Raw genomic sequence first — 26,325 nt, 5'->3', positions numbered from 1 at the left:
TAATAAATAACAAGACAGCAAATCTTTGTGGTTCACCCACCCAGTTGAGCAGGCTAAACATGGGCGTTTGTATCCACTTTCCATTCGACAAGGTCTCACTGCTGCCCCGCATTAACACCGGAAAAATACTTACAAAGAGCCTGAAGACCTTAAGTTCCTCTCCATGTCTTCTACCAATTTGTAAACACCACCCCAAAATTTCGGGGAAATAACGCACTTATAAGACAGCCTGAGGCGGTGGTAGTATTACCTGTTGGCTTAAGAATATCAGATTCTGGAAATTCATCGAAGTTTGAGGTATCATCAATGCTTTTGATTTCAATAGATATTGCAGCAGGTCTCTCTCTGCCAAGAATAGACATGCCAAAAATTATTCAGGTTAGTCTTATGGATCACAACGAATCAATTCTTTCCCCCCAATCTGACAGGGGAAGACTGTCCACTGGCAGGCAGCTTTTATTTCCTCTGAAAAGCTTATGACTGCTGACCAACTGCTGACGACATCCAAACAAAATTATGATAAAAAATATAACAATTATTCATAGCTAGGAAGACAAGAAATAGAAAAAATTAAAATCCAGTTAACACACTCTCCCTGACAGCCTGCCCTGTCTGCTGAAAAGGGAAACTGAACCTCTACATGCCCCCTCAGGTAGGGCTCTGCCCCTCTTCTACCAGAAGTGCCAACGAGTAGAGTGGCTAAAAGGCAAAGGTAGAAGTCACAAGCACGCAGATTAGAATACAATTATGAAATGGATGACATCATCTTCTGTTCAGCAAACAAATGCACCCTTTCCCACCCCATCCCTCTTCCAAGCTTCTCTTCCTTCTCTATCTCCCAGTGGTAGCCTCCACCCTAGGGGCAGGGACCGTCCCGCTGGTGGCTCCCAACACTAGAGAAGTTGGTGTGTTCTTGGTAAAAGGGAGTGCAACACGATGCTTAGGTGGTCCTTTCACCGTGGAATCCAAAGTTCACTTCACTACGTGTCCTGTGGCACATGGCTGACAGGAATTCTTGCCATGAATGAAAATCAGGAAAAGACCCTGAATTTCTAGGCTCTCTTCTCATACCTGGCTTGCCAGTAATGGTGCAAATTAGTATTAAGCAAACTATAGACTTTCTGAAATTATCCTGAAAGCTTTTATATGGATGTACCTGATATGTTCCCAGTCAACACCTTCAAAAAAAGAATTACTTTTGATTTCCTCAACTCCGGGGGCTCCAATTCTATGTTCCCATTCACAGCAGAATCTGGAAAAGACAGAGGCCTTTCAGCACACCTCAAGTAGTCTCTTCAGAAAAAGAAGAGGAATAACTTCCCCCTTTTTTAAAAGAGAGAAATGGGAGGTGGCAAACCCAGGAAATGATGAAAATTTTAAAAAAATGGATTCACTCATGTCAAAAGCGTGAGTCGGGGACAGGGGAAATGTTCTCTGATACCTCAAAATTAGATCCTTGGCTTTCTCAGAAATAGGAACTTCTGGAGGAAAAATCAAAGTTTCTTTCCAGTTCATCACCTTCTTATACGTCTCTTGAGGGGTCTCAGAACAGAAAGGTGGGTAGCCTGTAATAAAAAGGGAACTTCGGAGCTTTTACATCCCAGAACTTTGAATCTGACTGAGATTATTCCCCTTAATCTGATCTCATATATCTTTAATGATCCTATATGTCCTTCCCTACATGACATGGACAGGATTTCCACTCATCCCAGAAAACATCTAAACCAATTGTTCATTTTCCCCCAAACTCCTAAACCCAAAGTTTCTGGTACCACTAGGGAGCCAGCTACTAGCTGGAGCTGGAAAAAAGGAAGAAGGACATGTGGACATAAGCAGAGCTGCAGATGCAGGACTCTGTGCCCAAAGAGGCAAACAAAACGATGAAACATCATCATTAAGAAATGACTCCATTCAAGGAATATCCATATTTGGGAAAAGTGACCACTGTGCCTCTCTTTGAGAACTACAGGTGTGAGGGTAGTCACACACTGTGTTACTCCACCTGTCCTCCACACAGATCACACCTGCCTCCACAGGCATCCACTCAGTGTTTCCAAAGACAACACAGCCAGATGACGCCACCCCAGTCATTCACACAGACTCACTCAGGGCCACCATGGACAGACAGGTTCTCCTAGGGCTCAGGCATATGGCCGCCCCCACAGATGTGTCCCCCAAATACACAGATATACCAAGCAAGAGGGAGAGAGGTCAGAGGGGTCCATGCTTTGAAGGCTTTGAGAGAGAAAGGGGACAGCAACTGAGAAGTAAAGAGTGCTCAGGACACTGCCCAGTGAAGGCACTCTGTATACAACGGATGTTTAATAAATGCCAGTGAATGAAAGAGCTGCTAGATGGAGAGGATGGAAAAGTTGAAGAAAACCATGATAAATGATCAACAAAGCCACCACAGGATGCCAGTGAGCCAGAATATAGTGGGATACTTTGATGGCCCAAAGTTTCCACCTAGGAAACTTCACTTTGAAAGACAAGGGAGGAAAAGTGCTCACTTAGATGACCCCCACCTGAAACAGTCTATTGTCAACACAGGACTCTTTCCTGACTGCACAGAAAAAGTCCTCTGAAAGCACGCAACTTACCGATGAGCATTTCATACATGATCACCCCTAGCGACCACCAGTCACAGAGCTTGTTGTACCCGGTCTGCATGAACACCTCAGGAGCGATGTAGTCAGGAGTGCCTACTGTGGAGAAGGCCTGAAACACGTACCACACGTCAGGGAGGCCTGGCAGGAAGGTGTGCGCCCCCCGAGTTCTGTTCCAGAGACCAAAGGCTACAAGCACCACCTAGAGCTACCCACAACTAAATAAGCAGGATGGCCCAACAGCTTAGTGGCAAGCCCGACTTGCCAGAGCACTTCTAAAATTAAAATAAAGCTCTGTCCATGAGGCGAGAGACCATTCACTAGGTCTAAGGTATCTGTCATAGCAACTAGTGCCATAACTGACTGAGCACCCAGTAAGTGCCAGGCTCTGTACTTCTTTTATGCTTATGAGCCAATGCCAAAGCTCAGCAAAGAGGACCTTATTAGCCCAACTCTGTAGATAAAATTCTGATGCCCCAAACCGCTTTGCCCAAGGCCTCAGAACTAGTTAAGTGGTAGAGCCCAATTTGGCAATTAAATATCTTTCTCGAAACCACCCCTCTTTCTACATCTTTAATTTGGTAAATCATAAAGGGAAACTTTATTATCAAAAGCTAAAGTTATGGGAGGTAATACGGGGATATGTGTATAAAAACAGATGATTGAACTTGATGTACCCCCCAAAAAATAATAAATTTAAAAAAAAAAAAAAAAAAAAGCTAAAGTTATAACCCATCAGTCAAAGGTTTATAAATGTCTACTTACCAAACTGAAACATTTATGTCAATAGTCCTTAGGGGAGTATTTTCTAAATTCAAGTGATCTACTCTCACATACCAGGACTGCAATACGAGGGCAAGTAGGGGCTTTTGAGGGCTTACCGCATGGAAGGCCCTAAGTGCTTTTCATATCATATAACTTTCAAAGTTAAAAGCTATAGCTGTGTGGTCTCTTACCCGTATTACAGAGAGGTTAATAATCTGTGGTATTCCTCTCAGATCATTTGTCTTTTTAAAAGAAACAAAACTACAGAAATGATTAAAGCCAGACCTCTCTCCCCACTGAAGTCATAACTACCCCAAAGTTGCTATGCTATGCTTGTATGGATATTTGCATAAGTGACATATTACTTCTCGTATATTTCAACTTTTAATACAGAATTTCATACTGTACTGCATTCTTCTACAATGCTACAACTTGCTTTTTTTAACTCCACATTGTGATCTTGAGATTTATTCATGTAGCTCTAGTTCACCCATGTCACTGCGGCACACTATTCCATCAGACAAATGTCACAATGTTTTTTATACATTCTTCTGTAAATGAACACTTATGTTCCTTTCAATGTTTCACTATAACAAGTAACACCTGAATAAACATCCTTGTAACACCTCCCATGGGGATAGTATTGCTGGTCTTGCATTGGGGATAGTATTGCAGGGTCTTGCATTATGAGCATCTTCAAGTTAGTCAGACATCTTCCAATTGTCCTCCAAGGTGGTTACGCCTATTTAAACATGCTCAGTGGGGATGAGCTCCTAGTGCTCCACTTCCACCAACACTTGGCTTTAATCAGACTCTTACCATCTGATGAATATGAAATAGGATCTTGCTGTTTTAATTTCCATTTCCCTTATTCCTAGTAAGGTTGAGTGCATATTCATATGTTAATTAGCCATTCAGTTCTTTTTTCTGTGAATTACTGTTCAGATCCTTTAGTCATTAGCTTTTTTTTTTCCAGTTGCATCATCTTTTTTCTTATCAATTCGCTGGAATTCTTTTTTTAGCTTTTTTTTTGGCCTCAAGGTATCTTAGTTCCCCGACCAAGGATCAAACCCTGGCCTGGGCAGTGAAAGCTCAGTCCTAACCACTGGGCAGCCAGGGAATTCTCTCGTAGGAATTCTTTATGAATGCAAGCCATTAATCCTGATTCAGGACATTAATCCTTTACAGTTTTATATATTGCAAATATCTTCTCCCAGACTGAGGCTTACCATTTTTATTATGATTTTTTTAAACGATGTAATATTTGTTACGTACCAAAAAATGTAAAGTTACCGCATTATGAAGCATAATAAAATGAATACCCATGATTCCAAACAAAGACCCAAAATATGCATCACTGATCCCATTCAAGCTAATAATGTACCCAAGCAGCCCGTCGTCCTGCCTCTCCTCCTGACCCCCATGCCCAGTTTTATGTTTATCATTCCTCTGATTTTTTTATTTTTATTTTTTGGCCAAACTGCGCGGCACGCGGAATCGTAGTTCCCCAACCAGGGATCAAACTCGTGCCCCCTGCAGTGGAAGTGCAGAGTCCTAACCACTGGACCCATAGGGAATTCCATTCCTCTGCTTTTAAAAAGTAATTTTGCCACGCATCTCTCAAACTGAGATCTTAGTTTTGTTTTTGAGCTTTGTAAAAATGGTATCACTCTACATGCAGTCTTCTGCTACTTGATTTTTCCTCTCAGTATTTTGTTTCTGAAATTGATCCATCACGTCACATGTAGCTATAGTTCAGTTATTTTCACCACTAAACAACATTCTGTTCTACAATGCAACCATTTTCCTGTCAACGGACACTGGGTTGTTTCCAGATTTTTGCTATTATGAACATGCAATAAACATTCTTATATGTGCCTCCTGGTTCAGAGGTACAAGAGTTTCTCCAGGGCATCTGACTAGGGGTAGAACTGCTGGGTTGTAGAGTATGCATGTGAGCTGTAAGATAATTCCCAAGTTTGGACCATGTGGCTTATCTTTTCATTTGCTTATATCTTTCAACATATGAAGGTTTTTTTTTTTAAAGTAGTACACTACACCAAGTATTCCTTTACAATTTGTACTTCTTGTATGTTACTTAAGAAACCCTTCCTTTTTGTGAGGTCATAAAGATATTGCCCAGTATTTTCTTCTAAAATTTTTGAAGTTTTATATTCCATCTACAGTTTATTTTTGTGTATACTGGAAGGTAGGAACTCATTTTCTTCCATATGGATAATTGTACATTTTCTTTTAAATACACATAAATGCCAAATGTGATTTTTTTTTAAGCTTTAAAGTCTGAAACATGAATTTGGCCTTCCCCAAGAAGCAGAAATATTTTAATTCTAATTATAAAAGTTGAGAAATACAGAAACTCTTCAATTTAGACTAAATATAGTCCGGCAAAGCTGAATGTTTAAGTGAATCTTATTTGTCCAAAGATTTCTATTATAAAACCAGAGACCTATTGCCACAAAAAAAAAAAGAATTTCTTCAAGGTACTAAGGTGTAAAAAAAATCTTGGGAGTTACAGAAGATAGGCAACAGCAGGTTCAAAACTGTGATATGAGGTAATACTCTCACCTGGAAGCTAGCGTCCCACCTTGGGAGCCCACTCTCACTTCAGCACATGGTAAGAACAGGTAATCCAGAGACAGCCCCCTTCCCACACCTTTGTCTACTTTCCATATTGGTGTGTTCTCCAACTTGAAACTTTTAATACCTCAAATCTGTACCCTTCTTTTTCCTTTTGTTGTCTGGGTGTTCACAGTGTCAATTACAGCTGTGCTCTAGAAGCGTTTTGTTTGTTGTTATTAGTCATTTCAAATATATGATGTGTTCCAACTTATGATTTCATTTAGGATTTTAGGGGAAATAAAGCAATTTAATTTCCTACTTAATCATTTTTGTAAATTTCTACACTTAAGAAAAATGAATTGACAAAGACTGGACACCTAGATGTACTTCATCTTTTACCTCTGTGGTTTAATAACTTAAAGTTGACTCATACCTATTTCCTAATCAGCTACTGGGGCCTAAGAGTTACCCAGGACCATGCTGGTACTACAAATATTAGAATAGGATTTAATCAGCCAAAGACAAAGCTAAAGCCTCCGCTTTTTTCCAATGATTCTCAATGGACTGAAAAGTAGCAGGTTGGGTGAACAGTTACGTATGTTAGCCTTAACTTAGAGCAATAAATTTATATTAAGCATTAAGTAATATTAATCTTCCACTTGCTACTAGCTGAATAGGATCACTTATGAAAGGTCAAAAGCACAGGATTAACTGACCTTTTGAAGACTGAAAGGTAGCTTTATTTTCTTCAAGTTATCAAAGGAGGTGATATGAGGATGACCACTTCTACTATAGAGTAAAAAGGCAAGAACCTTAACCACAGCATGACAACCTAAATTTATTCAGATTAAAACCATTAACTATTAAAGGACATTTAACTCCAAATGTGGAACTTGTGAAATCTCCTTCCTTATAGACCTATAAGGGGTTCCTAGTAAGTCTGACACAACCCTTTGGTATATGTCAAAGGGCAGAAAGCTTCTCAGAGTATAAGGATAATTTAAGGTATTTAAGCTTAATTACCCCCAAAATAAAAGTGGCCAAAGGTTATACCTTGGTTTGCTTTAAAAAAAAAAAAAAAAAAAAAAACTGATTTTTTAATCACATAATATTCCTTACCTTTTGTTACCCTCCAAAACATAAGATAAATATCAGTCTCCCAATAATGCAGGAGCTATTGTTTAATAAGAAATAGTCTCTTAGGTAGAGAGTCTCAACCTTCACTGCAAAGTAGAATCACCCAGAGCCCTTTTAAAAATCAGATACAGAGACTATATACCCCAAACCAACTGCATCAGAATCTCTGGGGGTAGGACCCAGACATCAGTAAGTTCTGAAGTTCCCTAGGTGATTCTGGTGTGCAGCCAAGGTTAAGATCTACTGCTCTATGAGAGACATAATAGAAGCATTTAACCAAATCTGTTCCTGACATTCCCTAATCCTTAAGCTATGTAAACAGTGTTCCAACCACATATGAAATTTAGACATTTAAAGAGTATCAGAGTTCCTAAGAAAAGAAGGCTATGATGTGACTAGCTATACCAAACTTAAGTATCCCCAAGTTAATGTTAGATCAATTTCATTTACTACATTTCTGAAAGTGTTTGGTTTAAGTTAATGCCTCTCACAGGGCCCAGGTTTAACATAAAAATCCTAATATTCAAAGCATGGTCTTGAGGCCCACTGATGGGCCTGAAAGGTATCCAAAAAATGCAAGCCTTTCCTTTGATTCTTTCCTATTCTAAGGCTTCCATTTTCACATATAACTAACAGGTACTTACTAGCAACCTCCTAAATGAGTTATTAAAGATACTACAGAGAACTCTAATTCAGTATTTTACTAAGAAGTCTGGCCAAAACACAGTAGTTGGCAAACCTGCCAAGTTACAACTATATACACCAACAAGCAGCAGTGCCACCATTTCTAGCTAATACACATGCACGATCATCATTCCAAGTTAGTCATAGTTTCCCATCCCTGCTATTCTTGCTTTCCAATGACCAACTGCTAGTTTAGCTTCACTATTTTCAATTTGCTATTGGGTTTCTAGCAAAGCCTAAGTAGGCAGTGACATACGTTTCTATTATACCTGGTCAATAATTTTCCAAGAACTAGACACTGGGATACGTGCATCATACTTTATGAACCAATGAGTCAGAATCGAAGTTTGCCTAGACAGCAATATTTCACTGGTAAATTTGTACTATTTAAATAAATTCCAACATGCTATTGATATCAAGGTAAATGCAATAATGTTACCTATTTTTAAGCTTGTGGGGCATAATTTTATGTGTATATGATCAAATACTAGTAAAGTAAGCATCTCCCTTAAATTTCTCTCCAATTTTTATCACCAAGTTCTTTTTTCCACCATAAAGTAGGAAAGGATGCGGCAGGTGAACTGACTTGACTAAGTGAATCAAACTTTTGTAAGTCTGAGAACCACTGCCTTAAAGCTCTGGATAGGTATTTGTACTTAGTTGCATTTTGAGAGAACTGCACCTTAAATATAACCCCTTTACCACCATAAACATAGGGAAAAGGTGGAACAGAAAGGAAAGGGGTTGTCACCAATGTAAAAGGTCAGAATGAGGTCATCCACTGAAAATGTCACAACCAAAACAGCCTCGTATTATCTGCCCTCCTTCAAAAGATTACTTTTGGTGCTACCAACATAATGACAGTGCTCTATTAAGGTAATTTAAAACAAGGAATAGGTAAGTTGCAAAACATTTACCAAATGCAAATTTATGTGCATATTTTTAAACTGATTCATACTTGGTTTGCAGCATTTAAGAAGCCACAAATATTACTTACTAGCTGACGTCTATTTCTTTTCCAGGTTTCTGCTTTCCTTTTAGAATTCATGTTTTGAAAAGCTAAAAGTAGAAAAAACAAGTTCTAATCAAAGTTCAGGAATGTTTACTACTTTTTTAGGCTCTGGTTCAAGCCACGAGACCCTTGAGTCTTGCTTTTCTGCTCATACATCAATAACTCTGGATGACACATTTCCCAGCAAGTTCACAAGCCCAAATCAGAAGCTCTAAAACATTAACTCAAAGAATCACACAATAAGAGATGTAAGCCACACTTCTATATGGATCATGTGGCCAGAGAGGACATGGACAGGCCTTAAACAAAATTACAGGGAATTTAATCAGAATCAAGGGAATTCAGTCTCATCGGAAGCACAGGTCACAAAGTGGACCTAAAACATTCACAACTTCTCAAAATTACTATCAAATTTCCAAGAGTAGTAATTATTACATAATCAGAGATTTCTGAATATATAATACGCTATGGACATAAGTTCTCAAGGATGAATTGTAATCTGACCACATAGTTTCAATGGTTTGATAGAGTGAAAGTAACTCATAAACTTCTTTCTGCCATGACAGAAGGAAGCACCAAGGATAAATCTAACCTGGAGCTGATCCCAGAACTCTTTCCTCTGCTGCTTTTGCTTGCCTGCTCCTTATTCATCCCTTGTAACCTCCTCGGTAGAGCTCCAGAGACACTCTTTTGGACATCTGCCTTTAACACATTTGGTAGCCTTCATCTTGCCTCACCATACAGTACAAATCACAGGCAAACCTGGGAAGGTATTTTTATTCTCTAAAGACTCAAACTGTGAGAATCTCCTAATCCATCCTGCATATTCTGGTTATCAGGGGAATAGCTCTTCCAGGCCCACATAAGGGATAAAAAGGCTAAAATCACTGTTAACACTTACTGAAATCACTGGGGAGGCTGTGGTTCAGATTCCTATAAAATTCTGTCCTATGTGCCTTTTTCAGTCCTGTGCAAAGGCCAAAGTCAGAAAGCTTCACGTGGCCCTATGAGGAAACAAGGTAATGAATGGACGAACACTCATGAATATGGAACAGGAGATTATCTTCTCCAGCTCCGTGCAGCAGCCACTGCAGCTCCCCAGCCAAAGGATGCTGCTTTTGCTTTTTCTTTTATTACAGGGAGAAATATATAATAGCAGACAAATTCTTTAAGATTACCCCAAATCCTATTATACAAATAAAAGTATTTTCATTTTTGCATATTATCTTTGTTTTTGTCCAAATATAAACTTTTAAACTGGTTGAACCCTCCATGGCATCTAATATTTCACTTTTTAAAAAAACTGAAATATAGCTGACATACAATATTATATTAGTTTCAGATGTATCCACAGCATTTAATTCAGCTTCTTAGACTAACTCAATCAAATACTCATCTCCTGATGATGAAGGTTTAACCCACTCTCAAGTAATGTGGATTATAAGCAAGCACCCCTGTGCCAGAGAGCTCTGTGTTCCCAACCCTAATCATGCATGCTACAGAACACGGTCTTAATAACGGCTGTTAAATGATGAGTAAATGAACAAACCTTTGCTCATATAGCTTTTTCTCCACTTGATTTCATTAGGATAAATTCCAAGAAGTAAACTACTCCAAATACAAATGGAATAAACTTTTTCACACAGTTTTTTTTTTGTTTTGTTTTTTTTATTGGCTGCATTGAGTCCTCATTGCTGCAGGTGGGCTTTCCGCACTTGCGGAGAGCAGGGGCTACTCTTCGTTGTGGTGCACAGGCTTCTCAATGCGGTGGCTTCTCTTGTTGCAGAGCACAGGCTCTAGGCGTGCGGGCTTCAGTAGTTGTGGCACGTGGGCTCATTAGTTGTGATTCGTGGGCTCTAGAGCACAGAATCAGTAGTTGTGGCACACGGGCTTAGTTGCTCCATGCCATGTGGGATTTTCCTGGCCCAGGGATCGAACCCATGTCCCCTGCATTGGCAGACAAATTCTTAACCACTATATCACACAGTTCTTGATAAATGTTGCCATACTGTATTCCAATCATAAGTCTCTGACTTTATCACCCTCTTTAAAGAAAATTCACACTTCCTATGAGCCAGGCACGATGGCTTTAAATGCACTGTCTCATTTATAATCCTTAAGCCACACTTCACAGACTCAGTCATTATATGACTTGCCAGTGACATGGCAGGATCAAATCCAGAAATCAATGCTCCCTCTCCCCAGACCAGGATTACTTAACCTCTCTGACACCCTGATCTCATCTGGAAAATGGGAATAATGATATCTTCCTGGCAACAATGATGAGAATTAATGCATGTAAGGCTTCTAACCTGGTGCCTGGCACATGCCTTGCCCTTAGGAAGAGGAAAGTGTTCTTGGGGTGGTGAGATTTTTCCTTGCAGGACATTTGGTCCACGCCCAAAGGTCCTCGGTATTTGATTCTGTCCAAAACCATTTGGCATGGACTTTTGTTTTGTTTTGTTTCATTTCTCCAGTTGTGGCATGCGGGCTTTTTTCTCTTCTCTAGTTGTGGCGCGTGGGTTCCAGAGCACGCGGGCTCTGCAGTTTTGCGGCACGTAGGCTCTCTAGTTGAGGCACACGAGCTCAGTAGTGTGACACACGGGCTTAGTTTCCTAGGAGCATGTGAGATCTTAGTTCCCTGACCAGGGATCGAACTGGCATCCCCTGCATTGGAAGGCAGATTCTTTACCACCAGGCGACCAGGGAAGGCCCGGCATGGACGTTTTGGATTGCACCAAACTTCAAGGAAATTTTTGCATGGACAAAATGTCTTATGGACATTTTAGACAGGACCAGTGTCCATTTGCATGTCCAAATGTCCAAAATTTTAAGTAGATGAGGTAAAACAAAAAACAGAGGAGGGTCCCCTCAGGGACCTATACTGCTCAGGGTCACACAATCAAAAGTGATGTGGCCAATGTTTGAGCTCCAATGACTTCAACATCTGTGATCTTTCCATGACACCACCTTCCTTCAGTCCATAATACACAAGCTTCCCAGGGTACAAGGCTACAGAAGCTTTGCTTAAGGTCAGGTTTTTGTGTTTTTGTTTAAATCCCATTAGGTTTGAGTGTGTGTGTGTGTGTGTGTGTGTGTGTACACACGTGCATGCAATCAAAGGTAAACTATCAAAGACAGCTTTGAGCCTGCTAACCTAGTAACTTCCTTTCAGATTTGCAAATACCCTGTTCTACAAGCCAAGGAAGTGTTTTATAGTTCTCATAATTACATGTTTTACCTGAACACCTCCAGGACAAAGAAGTGTCTTAAAAAGAAGTGCATGGAGGGACTTCTCTGGTGGTCCAGTGGTTAAGAATCTGCTTTCCAATGCAGGGGACACGGGTTCAATCTCTGCTTGTGGAACTAAGATCCCACATGCCGCAGGGCAACTGAGCCAGTGCACCACAACTACTGAGCACGAGAGCCACAACTACAGAGCCCACACACTCTGGAGCCTGTGCACAACTAGAGAGAAGCCTGCACGCCACAACGAAGAGCCTGAACTCTGCAGCGAAAGATCCCATGTGTCACAACTAAGACCCAACACAGCCAAAATTAAAAATATTAAAAGAAAGAAAACTGAAATCATTTCTCAAAAAAAAAAAAAAAAAAGCAGTGCCTGGAGCAAATGCTATTCAAATCTAGATTTGCAGGGAACTCTGTAGCTCTTCTGACGGTACAGCAGGAACTCAAAATATCTACATTTTCACTTCTAAAATCTATATGGCTAAGCACATAAATGAGCTCTCCTCTACAAGTTTGGGTTAGCATATTGTATAGACGGCATGTCTGCACCAAACAGGGCTCCCCAATCCTCCTCAGCTCTTGGCCTTCAGTATGTTTGCTGGCCTTGAACACAGACAGACTACAGCCTACAACTAAGCCAGCACCAAGGCACCCAGGGTACAGGACCAAGGCATCTGAACCCAAGAACACACGAAGTAGGGCTACTACCTCATTAAAAATACATCTGAATTTAAGGACAGAAAAATAATCTCATATACAGTAACATTTTAAAAGCAGAATATCAAGCTATTTACTTTTAGGATGTTAACTGTTAACATAAGCTGACACAGACAGAAGAGGTACTGAAGCTATTATACTAAAACAGTGGTTGTCTCTGAACGATGACATTATAGGTATTTTTCTTCTTCACAGCTCTCTGTATTCTTCAAATTTTCCACTATGTATGTACATTGTTCTTATAACGAAGAGAAAAACTACTAACCGCAAGAGATTATCTGACAAAACTCCTACCCTCTTGAAACAGAAAGATTAAGGTTTTCAAAGAAAGTAGACCAACACTTCAGATTTTTCAGACTGTTATCAAAAGACAGAAAGAAAAACACTCTAGGAATTAAATTTACTTTCCTACTTAAAAGAAAAATTCAGTCTAGACAGCAATTCTATGTACCAGAACACAACAATCTAGAATTCTCTTCTGATCTGCTGCGAGTTTAAGAATCAGGCAACTAAGCTCACTTGCACGTCTAAAGATAACTACAAGGAGGCCATCACAGAGGCCGAGCAGGACTCATCACAGAGGGCACAGGATTTGCAACCTGAACTATGTGATGGATTACTGTTGCTGTCACCTTACTTCCTGGTTCTTGGCTGGGATCCTCAACAGATGAGGTTGCCCAACAGACGGGTTCTCGGTAGGTGACGCGTTAGCATAGTCAATTATATGCTCAGAGAAGATGACTGTCTTTGGCTTTATTACAAAATAACTTAAATCAATGTTATTTTTAATCATTTTCCAAAATGTTCTTTATCTCTACAAGGAACATTCAATTAAATTATGGACTTCATAAGCCTTTCAGATAAAGTAACAGCAAACTTACCTGTAAGAAAAAGAAAAAAATGTACTGGGTAGCTCACAGCTCCCCTGCTGTGATTACCACAAACCACACAGGCATTAAAGCAGAGACTGCTCAGACAGGTAAAGACACAGGTCAGGCTGCTACTCCCCTCAGTACCTTGCTGTCCAGGAGAAGGTTGTCTGGTTTGATGTCTCTGTGGATGAATCCAAGTTGGTGGATGGAGTCTATGGCTAATACTGTTTCTGCTATATAAAACTGAGTCTCCTCTTCTGTCAGTGTGTCTTTTTTCATCAAGAGAGTCATCATGTCCCCTGGAAACAAGAAGATACAAAGCGCACACACACGCGCACACACACACACACAAAACAACACATGAATAAGTGCCAGTTTTCAAATATGTCTTCCCTATCTGCCAACGTAAGGTGGTGCTAAACAGGCCTCTGCTGTGTTCCAGAGATGACCCACTACAGGCGGAACTGCCCAATATGAGCAGAAATGATAAGTAGTTTCTAACACTTAAAAGGTAAAATTCATTGCCACAGACTGCAAAACACTTTCACCTAAGCTAACTGATGCTGACCACTGAGCTGTGATTTCCATTTTACTTTGGAGAGAGAAAGGAAATTCCTCTCACACTAAAATAAATAAATAAATTTGCTTAAGATAATTTTTTGGACTGGGGAAAAAGCTACTTACTTTTCACTTTGTACAAATATCTGCAAACTTCTCACTACCTACAACCAAATGGCATTTCCACATTGGCTGAACTGCCATTATTAGAGAGGCTGAAATGCCAAACAACAAAAAATGTAAAAATTTTGGGAGGCTGAAAACAAGCTCTCCAATGTCTATTCACAAAACACTAGAACATAAATGGGATTTAGGTAGCAAAGTGTTAGTCAACAAAAGCTAAATATGAACTGAAAATGCCACAGACTAGGATGTGTAATAGCTGCCTCCCAAAAGTGCACAGTGAACACCTCCCAAGATCAGTGGGGTTTTTTCTCCAGTGTCTTATTGTAGGTACTTAAATATACACCAAAATGCTTTACTCAACTCTTATAACACAGTATCAGTATTTCAGCAGTTCAAACATAACCTCCTTAGTTTTCTGAAAAGTCAAAATTTAATTATTTCTGCCTAATACCATCAACATAAAATAGTGAAAAAAAGATTCTGATCCTAACTCAACAGTTAGACAAAAGCAAAGCAAAGAAAATATGAGTAAGCAGTTTAAAGCTAAAAGAAACAGGAAAGATTCAGTTTAGATCGCAAAGAAAGACAGTTATGTTAGAAAACAGGGAAAAGAGATAGAAAGCTCTGATTTTAATAGAGCACCATGCTGCTTTTTAAATTTCATTTATAACTTTGAGGGAATTTTTGTATTCTTGGAGAAAAGTGGATATTTTACCCTTGGGCAAAAATTAAGCCATTTATTAAAATGCTCCCTTTTTTGCCCCAAAACTTGAAAAACATGATTCCCTAATCACTCCTGGCTGCTACACATTCAATCTTGGAGGCACATCAGAGACTCAGGCCGGCTCTAAGGTATCTGTGTGGCCTTTGTTAGCGCTGTGGCCCAGAAGAGCAGCCAGTGGCCTCACCTGTGCGAGCTTGCCCAGATGATCAGAGAGCTCAGGCCAGATGGTCCATGGCTCTGCAGGCCAGCTCCACCAAGTGCAAAGGGCAGGGTCCAGGAGACAAGGGAAGCTATGGAAGATGGTGCAGGTAAGGCTTGAGGAGACACATGTCAACGGGCTGGCTGGTTACCGAACTGGTTCTTATTCCTTAACAACTGGCATCTAAATGTTAAAAAGTTTCTCCTCATTCTATCAGATAGATTTTTTTCTAACCTTCATCTATTGTTAATAAAAAATTATTGATGACCCTAGATCTAAACTAAAGGCTGTCACAAGATCAAACATTATGCCACAATTATATTAGCTTTGCTACAGAAGCAAAAAAGAAAAAGTTCTCTTTCTTTCCTACCAGTATGCTCACAGTTTATCTGCTCACTGGGAAACAGACTGTGTTCCCCAGAACACATGCATGTTCTGTTCTGGGTTTACTCTGGAACTGTCTTAGAAGATGCGCATGCATAAAACTCGAAATCTCAGAAATGAGAAACTGATTGTGGCTACTATCACAGGTAATGAGAAATTCACTTCTTGTAACTTATAGGAAAAAAAGTTGAAGCAAAGAATGTAACAGCTTCAATTTTGTCACCTGGGTAACTGATTATACATGATTCCCATTGACAGGAGGGCAGGCAAAGCCCCTAAGTTTATTCTTATGTATTTAAAAAGAAAAAGAAAAGAAATATCCATCTGAAATTATGAGAATGAATGAGAAGATTACTTTCATGGCCCTAAAGTTGTAGAAAGGCACCCCAGCACAGACAGGTTACTGACCTCCTTTACAGACCTAAAAAGATACAGAAAGCAACTTTGTGAGCACGATTAAAAGTAGAAAGGAGGGTTAATTGATGTGATAGAGAAACCACAAAACAAAAAGGAAAAATGACCTTTCATCGTCAAGTAATTACCTCCAGGCAGGAACTCCATGATTAGGTAGAGGTTTAGCTTATCCTGAAAACTATAGAACATTTTCACAACCCACAAACTGTCTGCCTCCACTAGAATGTCACGCTCCGCACGAATGTGGCCAACCTGGAGGTATACGCATTTGATTAATGACAAGCCTTGCTCTGTTTTATTAGACTGTATATTTGTTTAAACAATTTAAATACTGTTTTGACTATTAAATTATGATGATGCAAAACATCTAATGTATGCTTAGGCAAACCTACTAACTCAAAATTGACAACATTTGACTTGAAGGTATTCGGTGATGAAAACTTGAGTGATGAAAGGCTTAAAAAATGGCAAAATCAATGGCTTTAATGCAAATGGAAACTTTAACAGTGCTATCATTGAACCTTTGAGCAGTTAAAATAACTGTTCTTTTTGCATATCCTTTTGTTCTAATAATCCTTTTTGATAAAAAATAAGTCCCTAAGGGGAGACTCTCTAAACACATCCTGCCTCTGGTCTTCAATGACACCTGCAAAGACAGCACCCTGGTGGACAATTTCAGAACACTCTGATACCACAGCATTCAGTTCACTGCTGTGCACACAGGATGTGCTCAATCAGTTCTTACTTTACTGAAATATAAGAACACCTACGAAAAGTTGTAGATTCAAATTTATGACCTTGCCAGTTTTCGATTTTTACTGAAATACCTAGCTGGGAGGATCAAGCTACCGAAGGTTTGGGAGAATTACTTCATTAATTTATTATTATCAAGCTTACCTTATCTACTGTAAATACATAATAGTAATCAAACTACCGCTGCCTATTATCAAGCCCCACCCCCTCTCTTCTTATATACATGTCACAAGATGCAAAACTGGGTTGAATCAGGTCTAAATTTATTAAGACCCAGTCCAATCCTTGAATAGACGTGTTGATCTTAACATATGCTCCAGGGCTGGACCACCTACAACAGGTTCAGAGGTAAAGGTATACCAAGTTCACAAACCAGAACTTCTGTTGGCAAACTCAGCCCATGGTTGTTGCTTTGTTTGAGACAATGTGCTGTATGCTTGTTTGTTTTACTGGAATGTTTTTACCAAAGACAGAACCCGGCACTCTCTCCTGCCTCACACCCAACCTGCCTCGTTCTTCCATGCTAACTCCTACGGGCCTAAAAGCATCTGAGTTTTCCATTTCTACTAAAATTGTTCTTTAGGAAATTTTTAAATAACTTCAACGTCTTAGAAAATTTACATTTTTACATCTCTACTTATGGTATGAGGGTGGGGAAAATGGAATAAGATCAGGGCGATAAGGAACAGTGTCATAAAATCATGAAGAAGCCAAGTAAAGCTTTGAGCAAATGCTCACGCCACTTGCTGAAGTGCAGCCCTGACTATGACCCAGTCGATTACTACAAGAAGACTGCACACAGCAACCTTCACCTGCCTCTGCTTCCCGTAGCTCCTGTTAAGGCCTCTACCAACTACAAGGACGTACGGAAAAGGAGAGGCACTACCATTAACACTTGTCACTCACCTGAGAGGGCAGGATGGTGACTGCAATGTTCCCAGTTTGTCACAGGGAAAGCTACAGGCACTGTGACCACACCTTGCCTTTCTCTCCTGGGGCTGACACAGTAGCTAAGAATCTCAAGATCTAGGGGTGGAGTCAGGTGATTTTAGGGTGGGGGAGGGAAGAGCCAGAGGTGCAATGCACACCAGAGGTTCCCTTTCCCCTGCTGCATAAATACTGAATGGGGTGGGGAATCACGTGCTAGCTGCTACCCTGGGCACTAGGGAAGCAGAGATTAAGGCCAGTCTTTGGTCCCATCCTAACACTATACTGGCATCACAACTGGAAGTTTTCCTTTTGCACTGGAAGAGAAACATGAAGAGACTAGCTAAATGCTGGTCTCTTATCCTTTAAAATTTATTTCCCAGGTAGCAGAAATTTCCACCTTGTGGGACAGAATAACAACCTGAACTCTCAGCAGGCAGCTGTAATTCCTGCTCAGTTTCATAAAAGCAAACAAAAAATCTTCCTCTGGATAAGGCACCTACCCCTACAAAAAGTCAGGCTCTGAATCTACACTGTGTCAGCCTCACCCAGAAGTGAAGGGTTTGCCCCACAAAGCTGCTGCATGCTTCCTCGACTCAGCTGACCCAGGTAGAGTCTATGGCCGGAAACTTTAACTGGACCACACTGAGATCAAACCTAGGGAGCTGAGTTCACCAGCAAGATGAGCTAACAATTTAAGTGAATGCATCATTTAAAATCCCAATGTGAACAGACATTTCCTTTATTTTCATGTAGAAAATGTTCAGAAACTGACTTTGAAGAAGGTACAGTACTTGAGAAAATGTTTTTACACAATATGTTTGGATCGTCCTCTGTTACCCACTTGTTACCTCTGGCACATGATACGAAGGGTCAGTGAGTAAGAGTTAGGATGTGTGCTTCTCGTTGCAATTTTATTCTGAATGCCAATCATTTGATAAAGAAAGACTTTGAGTCTTGGTTAAAACTACAGGAAATACCTCGTGTAAAAATAAAATTTACTTGTGAAATACACACAAAAAATATACTGACTAATCAATAAAGCTTTACATTTTCCTTTGCAAGATTAACTGAAACTCTTTCAGAGCCTATACTCATATCACATACTAACTTTTAGAGATAAATTAATAGGGCTGGTGTGCATTTTGAATAAGGTTAGTGTTAGCATAAACTACAGTCTGAAGGTTTACTGCCAGGGTATTTGATACTCTCAACTGAAATTCCTGAGAGTTTAAAGCTTCTGGGTAACATAGGAAAATTAAAGAGAAAATTAAAATCCCAAATTTTGAGCGGGCACTTAAGTGAAGGGCAGAGGAGCCTCGGTGATTCTACCTCTTCTCAAGTGGCAAGAAGGACTGGGTGTGGGGCCGGCCTCCATCCCAGCTCTCCTGCTCTGTTTCCAGAGCTTCCTTTCCATGGGGTTTCTCCGCCCTCCTGTAGCCACTGGTATTTTACAGGCCATTTGCAGGCACCACCCACTACAATCTGTTCTTAAGCAACGTGCTTAATTAAGCTAGGTTTACAGAAAGTCTGCGTTCTTGTTTTTAATATACTGTCCAATATTTAAAATCTTACTTATTCTGCATAAACTACTTAACGCATCTTATAAATCTACTTGCAAAGTAGGTTTGAGGTTTTAGAAAGTATTCTTAATCATTAAAGGAGAATCTCCATTGCTCTGTTGTTTGCATTACATTTTTTCAAATTCATTCTGAAAGAAGACTGGTCTCTCTTAGGTAGTGATGATTCACTCAGAAGACCCAACTCTGGTTTGTGTGTACAGAATGAAGCATGTTTAGATATATTTTAGATCACAAATTCCAAATTTATGTTCCCAAGCCTCAGTTCCAAGGTATATATACAACTTCTATCTCTCAGTACTCAGTAAGGAACATGCTACCACAGTAAGTAAGACCTCAAGAAAAGGCTCCTGATGACAAAGACAGCTTGTGATCAACTGAGAGACACAAATAGCAGATATTTCTTTAGTCGGTTTTCAGCTTTAAAAAGACTGCACAAAGCATCTTAGGTATTATTTGTACTTTTAAAATATATGTAATTGCTTCTTTTGAGGGGAAAGAAAAGTAATATTACATGTATATTCATATATGGCAGGGCTGAAGAAAACTAAAATAGGAATATACACTTCAATTAAGCAAAAAGAGCAGTTCTAGGAGACAAAAATTCATAAGCTGACTAAAATCAATGCTACAATTGTGCTTTACCTGCTCTTTTTCAAGCATATCTGCTTTACGGAGTATTTTCATTGCATACACATGTCCTGTATCTTTCTTCTGAACAAGCCGCACCTAAAAGTTATAAAAGAAATACCAAGTCAAAAGTTCACAATGCCAAACTAATGCTTTCATGTGTTACAGGAAGTAATATTTAAACTAAAATAGTACTGCAATTTTTATATAAGCAATAACAAAGCAGAAGAAAATGCTTTTCAATGTTCCAAAATGGATATATTACACACAGTGCAAGTCAGTGCTGGAAACATCCTCAAATGTCTCCACATCTGAACAGCTATGGCTCCCTAGATGAACAAATCAATCAAATTTAAAACCCTCACTTTGGAACTTAAGGACTCGTTAAACCCATGGCATGTGTCAAGCAGTCAGCTCAGAAAACCTAAGGAAATGATTACAACAATTTTTAAAACAATAGCAAAAGCTCAGGCATAGAAAAAAAATGCCTGGAAGAAAAAAAAACCCTAAAATGTATAAATTAGGGAAATAGGGTTTTCCACAGTTCTCCTTTCTCTTTACTTTCCAAATTTTTTTTTAGAGAGAACAGATAATTTAGGATGACAAGCCTATCAATGGTGTGCAAACCCGAACACAACTTCTTGGTAATTCCCTGCACACCCTCCCCCGCCACCCCCAAGATATATATGTTTTCTTCTCCCTGCACCATTCTTCACGTTCTCCCACGACCCCTCCTCACTGAACAGGAAGCTCACTGAGAGGTGGTCCTGTGCCTTTCCCTCTCTCAAGGGGCCAGAAGGGATTCAGAACACAGAGGGATCCATTTAATCTCTCACCTGTGCCTCTGAATATGTACTCACATTTCCCCTAGGTATTGGTTTTTAGTAATATGCTGCTCCTTTTATACAAGGATAATGAAACTACTGCATCAGCAGGTTGTCCACTTTGGGCGGTTTCCATAAATGGGGATGATCTCACATGGGGGCTCATTCAAACCCTCCCCAACAGACTGCTCCTGTGACCAGGCAGGATGCACTTACAAGACCAGCTGGGACAAAGCTGCAAATGCTTTCACTCTCTACCAGCACCTACATAACTTATTTCCATAAATTCTGTCTCCTAGGGCCACCTTTTCAGAGCTACACCAATCTGGTGGGAAGAAATAAAGGGTGGAGCTGTGAGTTTGCTCCTAAAGAGGCAGTAATGGGAAAAGCAGGAGCTTTAAGATCAGGAAGACAAAGGCCCCACTTCTGGTACCACTGCTCAATGGTTATGTGACACTGGAACATTATATATAAAATGAGTTATTGTCATGATTCTAGGAGAGAAGCACTCAGTAAATAATACGTATTAATTTCTTTCTACCTTTCAACTCTCCCTCTAGATCAGTACTTAAAACATCAACATCATCTCTGGCAAAACAAAGAAGACCAGATCCCTGGGACAGAGAGAGGAAGAAAAACAGAAGGCCAGACAGAGCAGTTAGGATGTGGGGCTGGCATGCTTGACCCCACCCACTCCACACTTCACTTATATCAACAATCATGAGCTCGTGGTATGTTAGAAGCTTTGAAGTTGTGTAGTATTTCTGTATTTGATAAGGCGTTGTGGTTTAGGTTTGTTTTGTTTTTTTACCTCACCAAATGCTCCTCTGCCTATTACTTTTAAGGACTCAAAATCTTCCAGTCCAAGTCTTGTTCTCTTCAAACGAAGAAACTCTGTTTCCTTCCGGGCATGTGCTGATCTCCTGAGTCGTTTCTAATGTTTAAATAAAGAGGAAGAGAGGTGGGAAGGGGAGGAGTTGGAACTCTGAAACTCTGCAACAAAGTCTTACTTGTGGTTTAACCCACCTGGGGCCACATCATCTGTTCACACATGAAAGCACCACAGGAGGATCCTTAAGAGGTCTCTCCCCTCTTCCTGGGCCTTCAGACCCAATAACCAAACCATACAGAACAAACAGTGCCTCCTGGGAGGACTCTGACTAACCTAATGTCAACACTCCACTATTCTAAGGTTCCTAAAGAAGAAAGGATAAACAACCAACATTTTCCTTTAACCTTTCTTATATAAAAGTGTGGTTTTTAAATTTCTCTCTGGATTTTTTTTTTACACATTGTGGATCATTTTATGCATTAACTTTCTATTGTTTCTACAAGTCTTGGGTTTTTTTCACCATTTTCCTGGGTTCTCTGATTCACTACTGTTTCTGAAAGCACCTCCACTGCCATTTCAGTTTCTTACATGGTTTCTTGTTAACTAAGTTTTCTGCCACATCTGTAAGCAGAAGGGCTGATATGGGAGAGATTTCACCTTGACCAAGCTTTCAGAAATTTGCTCCACTTCTGTGGAGGCTTTTCAGTGAATTAAGCAAGCCATAATCTGCTTTTCTAAAATTTTATTTTATCTCTTCCTTTTCCTGGAGTCCTAAAGCTAATTAATTTATTACAACAGAGCCTAGAGAAGTCTTCCTCTCCTGGTACTTCATAATTAACTTTTCCCTCTGCGTGAGCACCTAAATCCAGAAGCACGCCAGCCCTCATAATTTCCTGTTACTGAGCCAAAACCCTTCCCCTGTGCACCAAGGCTAACAACTTGCTGGACAAGATATGATCTGCCAGGCTGGGTTTCAAGGAAAATTTTTCCAATAATAATTACCTCTTCGTCTTTTAGGCCTTCTTCTTCCATCACTTTTTCTAACTTCTTTTGTCTAAAAATAAAGACATATGAAATAATCTCTGAATGATAACTTTCTGCTATCTAGACGAACAATTTTCTTTTACTGATAAAAACAGGTAAATCTCAAAATGCTTCAATAAAACAACAGGTCAGTTACTAAGACAAGTGAAAAGATTCCCACTCTTCCTTACTTCTACATTTTGACAAAAATTGTATAAGATGTTAATGCAACAAAGAATCTTACTTTGAAATGGAAAGTTCCTCCCTGCCCCCCTCCGTCCCCCCCCCCCCTTTTTTTTGTAGTATTTCCTCCTTAACAAACCACAAACAGCTGGTGTTTGATAACCTCTTCTATCAGGGTGTTTCTCTCCCTGTCCCTGACTGAAATCTATTTCCTTTATTTTCACGTTTTCCTTCTCCTCCCCGCCACAAGCAAAGAGTAATAAACAACAAAGGTGAACACAGAACTTGGAGATTCAAGGAGGGGAATTGTTCAAAAAAGGTGATTAGCACTGCTATTAAAACTTAAGACTTAAAGCCACAGGGCACGGCCAAAAACATCACCACCACCACCACCACATAAAAACAAAAAAACTTACTCTACTACACTTTAGAAACTGCATCCAGGAATATTTTTGATCTGTATTCTCATACTGATTTGGTAAAACTAAAAGAAACATTTAAAACTGCCTTACAACCAATTCCACACAAACTTTACTTACTCAGCATAATAAATGAAAGCACATGGGCTGGAATCTCCTCTACCACTCCTCAGCATTCCAGATAACAGGCAAGCTGAGCAGGGCAGGGAAGAACAGAAGTACAGGACACATGAAGCAACAGCATGTGGCCCAGCACAGCTGAAGCACACAGAACTTCCAAGGCCACACTGAGAAGGCTGGCTCTTAGTCTGCAGACAACCAGGAGCTATCAGAGGTTTGTGCACAAAGGAACGGTGTGATGAGGTTTCTATTTTACAAGGGCAGCCCACAGCAATGAGCTGAAGCACTGGCAGAGAAAGCAACGGACAAAGACGGAGGCAAATGGAAAGCTACCATGAGTCAGATGGACCATAAAGACTTGGAACTCGGGCTGGAAACCTAGAATGAAGTGAACAGAGTTATTGCAAAGATGACCAACTGGCAGAAGAAGTCAAGGGAACAGTCTCAGAATTTCTTGTGTGGGAGGATATGATGCCACTAACCAAGACAGGAAGCACAGAGAGAGGAACATGGGAAGACAATGTTTCACTTTAATCAAAGAATATTTACTGCAATAATAGAATTTAGTTAAAATGAATATTTTTATTTAATTATATTTAATTACTGTTAGAAATCATATTACAGTACAAATCCACAGCCTCAGATGATAAATAAGAATCTGTGTCCAAACTCCCAGGAAGTGAAAAGATCTACTCTGACCCTGGTGGGAAGAAGAAAGCATCTGCATGGCTTCCAGTCGGCCCACTTCTCTTCTCCTAGTTCCCAGAACATCTGGGGATATGCATCTATGTGTGCATATGTATTTGGAGGGAGAAGGCTATATATACTACTGGCAATTTTAGGAGTGAAAATTAATTCCACTTCTGTGGTTAAATAATTGAAGTAGGGAAGAGTAAGAAGAGTCAACACATGGCAAGAACGATAAGAATTCAACCATGGTCAGCTCCTCTTGAGCCCTGAGTATCAAACACCATCATACTTTCTGACTATATATTCTTTTAATGACCACACCAGACTGTGACCGCAGTCCAATGTGCTATCACACAATGTGTGTCACAGAGACAGCGCCTTCTGAATTTTAAATCTAAATTCAAACTGGACAGTTTTCTAAAGCTCTGTTGCAAGTGTAATTGGTCTCACTAGATAACCTGCCTGAGAGTAAAGTTATCAGAATCAGCACCTTGAACACAGTCAGATTCTTTCATTAGAGAAGGTATCCAGAAAATGCCTATCATGCAAAAGTATCCATGGTGATGATTTACTGGGATCAAGTCAAAGATCCTGAAGACACCAAAAATGGCAAACACAGTGACATCTTACAAAAGGCTTACAAGTGACATCCTCTGTGAGACAATACCAAGGAACTGCAGCCAACTGCAGACTCATGCTGGCACTGTGATGACAGGAAGATAAATGGCCATATTTTTGGAGATGCATACTAGAGTATGTAGGATTGAAATGACAGATGTTTGAAATTTGTTTGAAAACACAATAGCAAACAACAACAACAAAACACAATAGCAAGAAAAAATAAAATGGAATAGGTGAAATAAATTCAGCAAAGTCTTCATAATTACTGCATCTGAGGGATAAACACAGGGGCTCATTGTATTAGTCTTTCTGTCTATGTGTGTGTGTTTAAAAGTGTCCACAACAAAACTGGCACAACATTGTAAAGCAATTATGCTCCAATAAAGATCTGAAGGAAAAAAAAAAAAAAACATGTCCACAACAATTCAGAAAGGCAGGCCCCTCCACCGCATGTCTCTGGAGGCAGGCAAGGCTAGCTAACACTTCAGCCTTCGGTGAGCCCACTCTTCAACTCAACTCCAACGTTCCAAACCAGAACCCTGGCAGAAAGAGGCACTTTCACACACAGAGGCCACACCCAACTCCACCCAGCAAGGCTTCCATGAGCATCATTTATTACACGTGAGACCATTTCCCACATGAGATGGTAAATCTTTTAAAGGCACGGACCACATCTGAATTCTCCTTCCCCACTAAATATAGTGCTGGCTAGTCCACTTAAAAGCAGTTGAGCAGACAATATTTCTCATTTCTGCTGATGAGACATTTAAAATCAGGAAAAACAGTATAGAAATAAACAGTGGGTATCTCCATGATCAAAACTGAGAATTCTCAAGAAATACCCTAAAAATGAATATTACACAACTTTTAAAAATTCTCAACCAATGACTTTGGTTTGACTGATATCTAGTCAGTGAATATCATTAGATAAGTATAGACTTAGCCATTCCTGGGGCCCAAATAAAACTGACAGTTGCTCACTAGTAATAATCACACATTGCAACTAAGTATCAGATCAGACTAACAGCAAACAGAAAAACCTGGGAAAGAATATGGAAGAGAAGTAGCGGAAAATGCTGGTTCTCAGAGGGTAAAATGTAGGAAAATTCTTATTTGATCTGGGGGGAGATTGGAGGAAAGCATATAATTATTGCCTTAAATTAGCCTTTTGTGGCTTTAATTAATCCACCAAAATAGTATTTATAAAGAACGGAAACAACACGGAATATTTTGTAAAAAGAAATGCCACTTGCCTCAGTTTTGATTTCAAACTGCTACAAATTATCGAAACCACTAATTTTCTAGGAATAACTTGGCAATTGTCAATACCTATCCCTCTCATGTGTACCTAGGATCACATAAAAGAACAGCAGAATTGCTGTTTCTAGAGAAGCTAACCACAGAGGCCACTATCAAAGGCAAAACAGATTAAAAAAAGAATATGAACTTGCATTACTGAAGGGATTTAGTTTATCATCTGTAAGTAGCTTTAATAAGCATTGTGCAACACTGTGCGATGGGCACTAGACTCAGGCAATTTGTGTTTAAATCAATATGTAGAACTTACTGTAGTGTTTCTATGAAATAGTCCAAGGTTCTCATATTCTACCTTTATACAGTAAATTCCCAAATGATTTTTACTTTTTCTTCTGCCTTTAGGCTTTGGTCTCATTGCCCCCTGCAGTAAATCCTTTGT

At 39.8% G+C, this 26,325-nt stretch overlaps 1 protein-coding gene across 4 annotated transcripts in view; it reads right to left on the bottom strand.

Annotated features, from left to right (window-relative positions):
* The window catches only part of STK38 (serine/threonine kinase 38), a 41,313-nt gene that overhangs the window by 2,255 nt on the left and 12,733 nt on the right, over window positions 1-26,325 (bottom strand). For 2 of the 4 annotated variants that reach the window (XM_057699059.1, XM_057699060.1), the window contains exons 3-13: window positions 22,576-22,627; window positions 21,553-21,675; window positions 19,933-20,016; window positions 16,156-16,279; window positions 13,767-13,921; window positions 9,686-9,788; window positions 8,770-8,831; window positions 2,601-2,718; window positions 1,442-1,565; window positions 1,157-1,252; window positions 251-345 (exon numbers count right to left, since the gene is read on the bottom strand). In XM_057699059.1, the coding sequence (XP_057555042.1) occupies window positions 251-345; window positions 1,157-1,252; window positions 1,442-1,565; window positions 2,601-2,718; window positions 8,770-8,831; window positions 9,686-9,788; window positions 13,767-13,921; window positions 16,156-16,279; window positions 19,933-20,016; window positions 21,553-21,675; window positions 22,576-22,627 (1,136 nt within the window). The remainder of the gene's footprint in view (window positions 1-250; window positions 346-1,156; window positions 1,253-1,441; window positions 1,566-2,600; window positions 2,719-8,769; window positions 8,832-9,685; window positions 9,789-13,766; window positions 13,922-16,155; window positions 16,280-19,932; window positions 20,017-21,552; window positions 21,676-22,575; window positions 22,628-26,325) is intronic. The other 2 variants (XM_057699061.1, XM_057699062.1) reach the window with 2 other exon arrangements.

This window comes from Hippopotamus amphibius, chromosome 11 (genome assembly GCF_030028045.1).
Source record: "Hippopotamus amphibius kiboko isolate mHipAmp2 chromosome 11, mHipAmp2.hap2, whole genome shotgun sequence".
Lineage (NCBI taxonomy): Eukaryota > Metazoa > Chordata > Mammalia > Artiodactyla > Hippopotamidae > Hippopotamus > Hippopotamus amphibius.
This window is presented reverse-complemented; position numbering and strand designations above follow the sequence as displayed.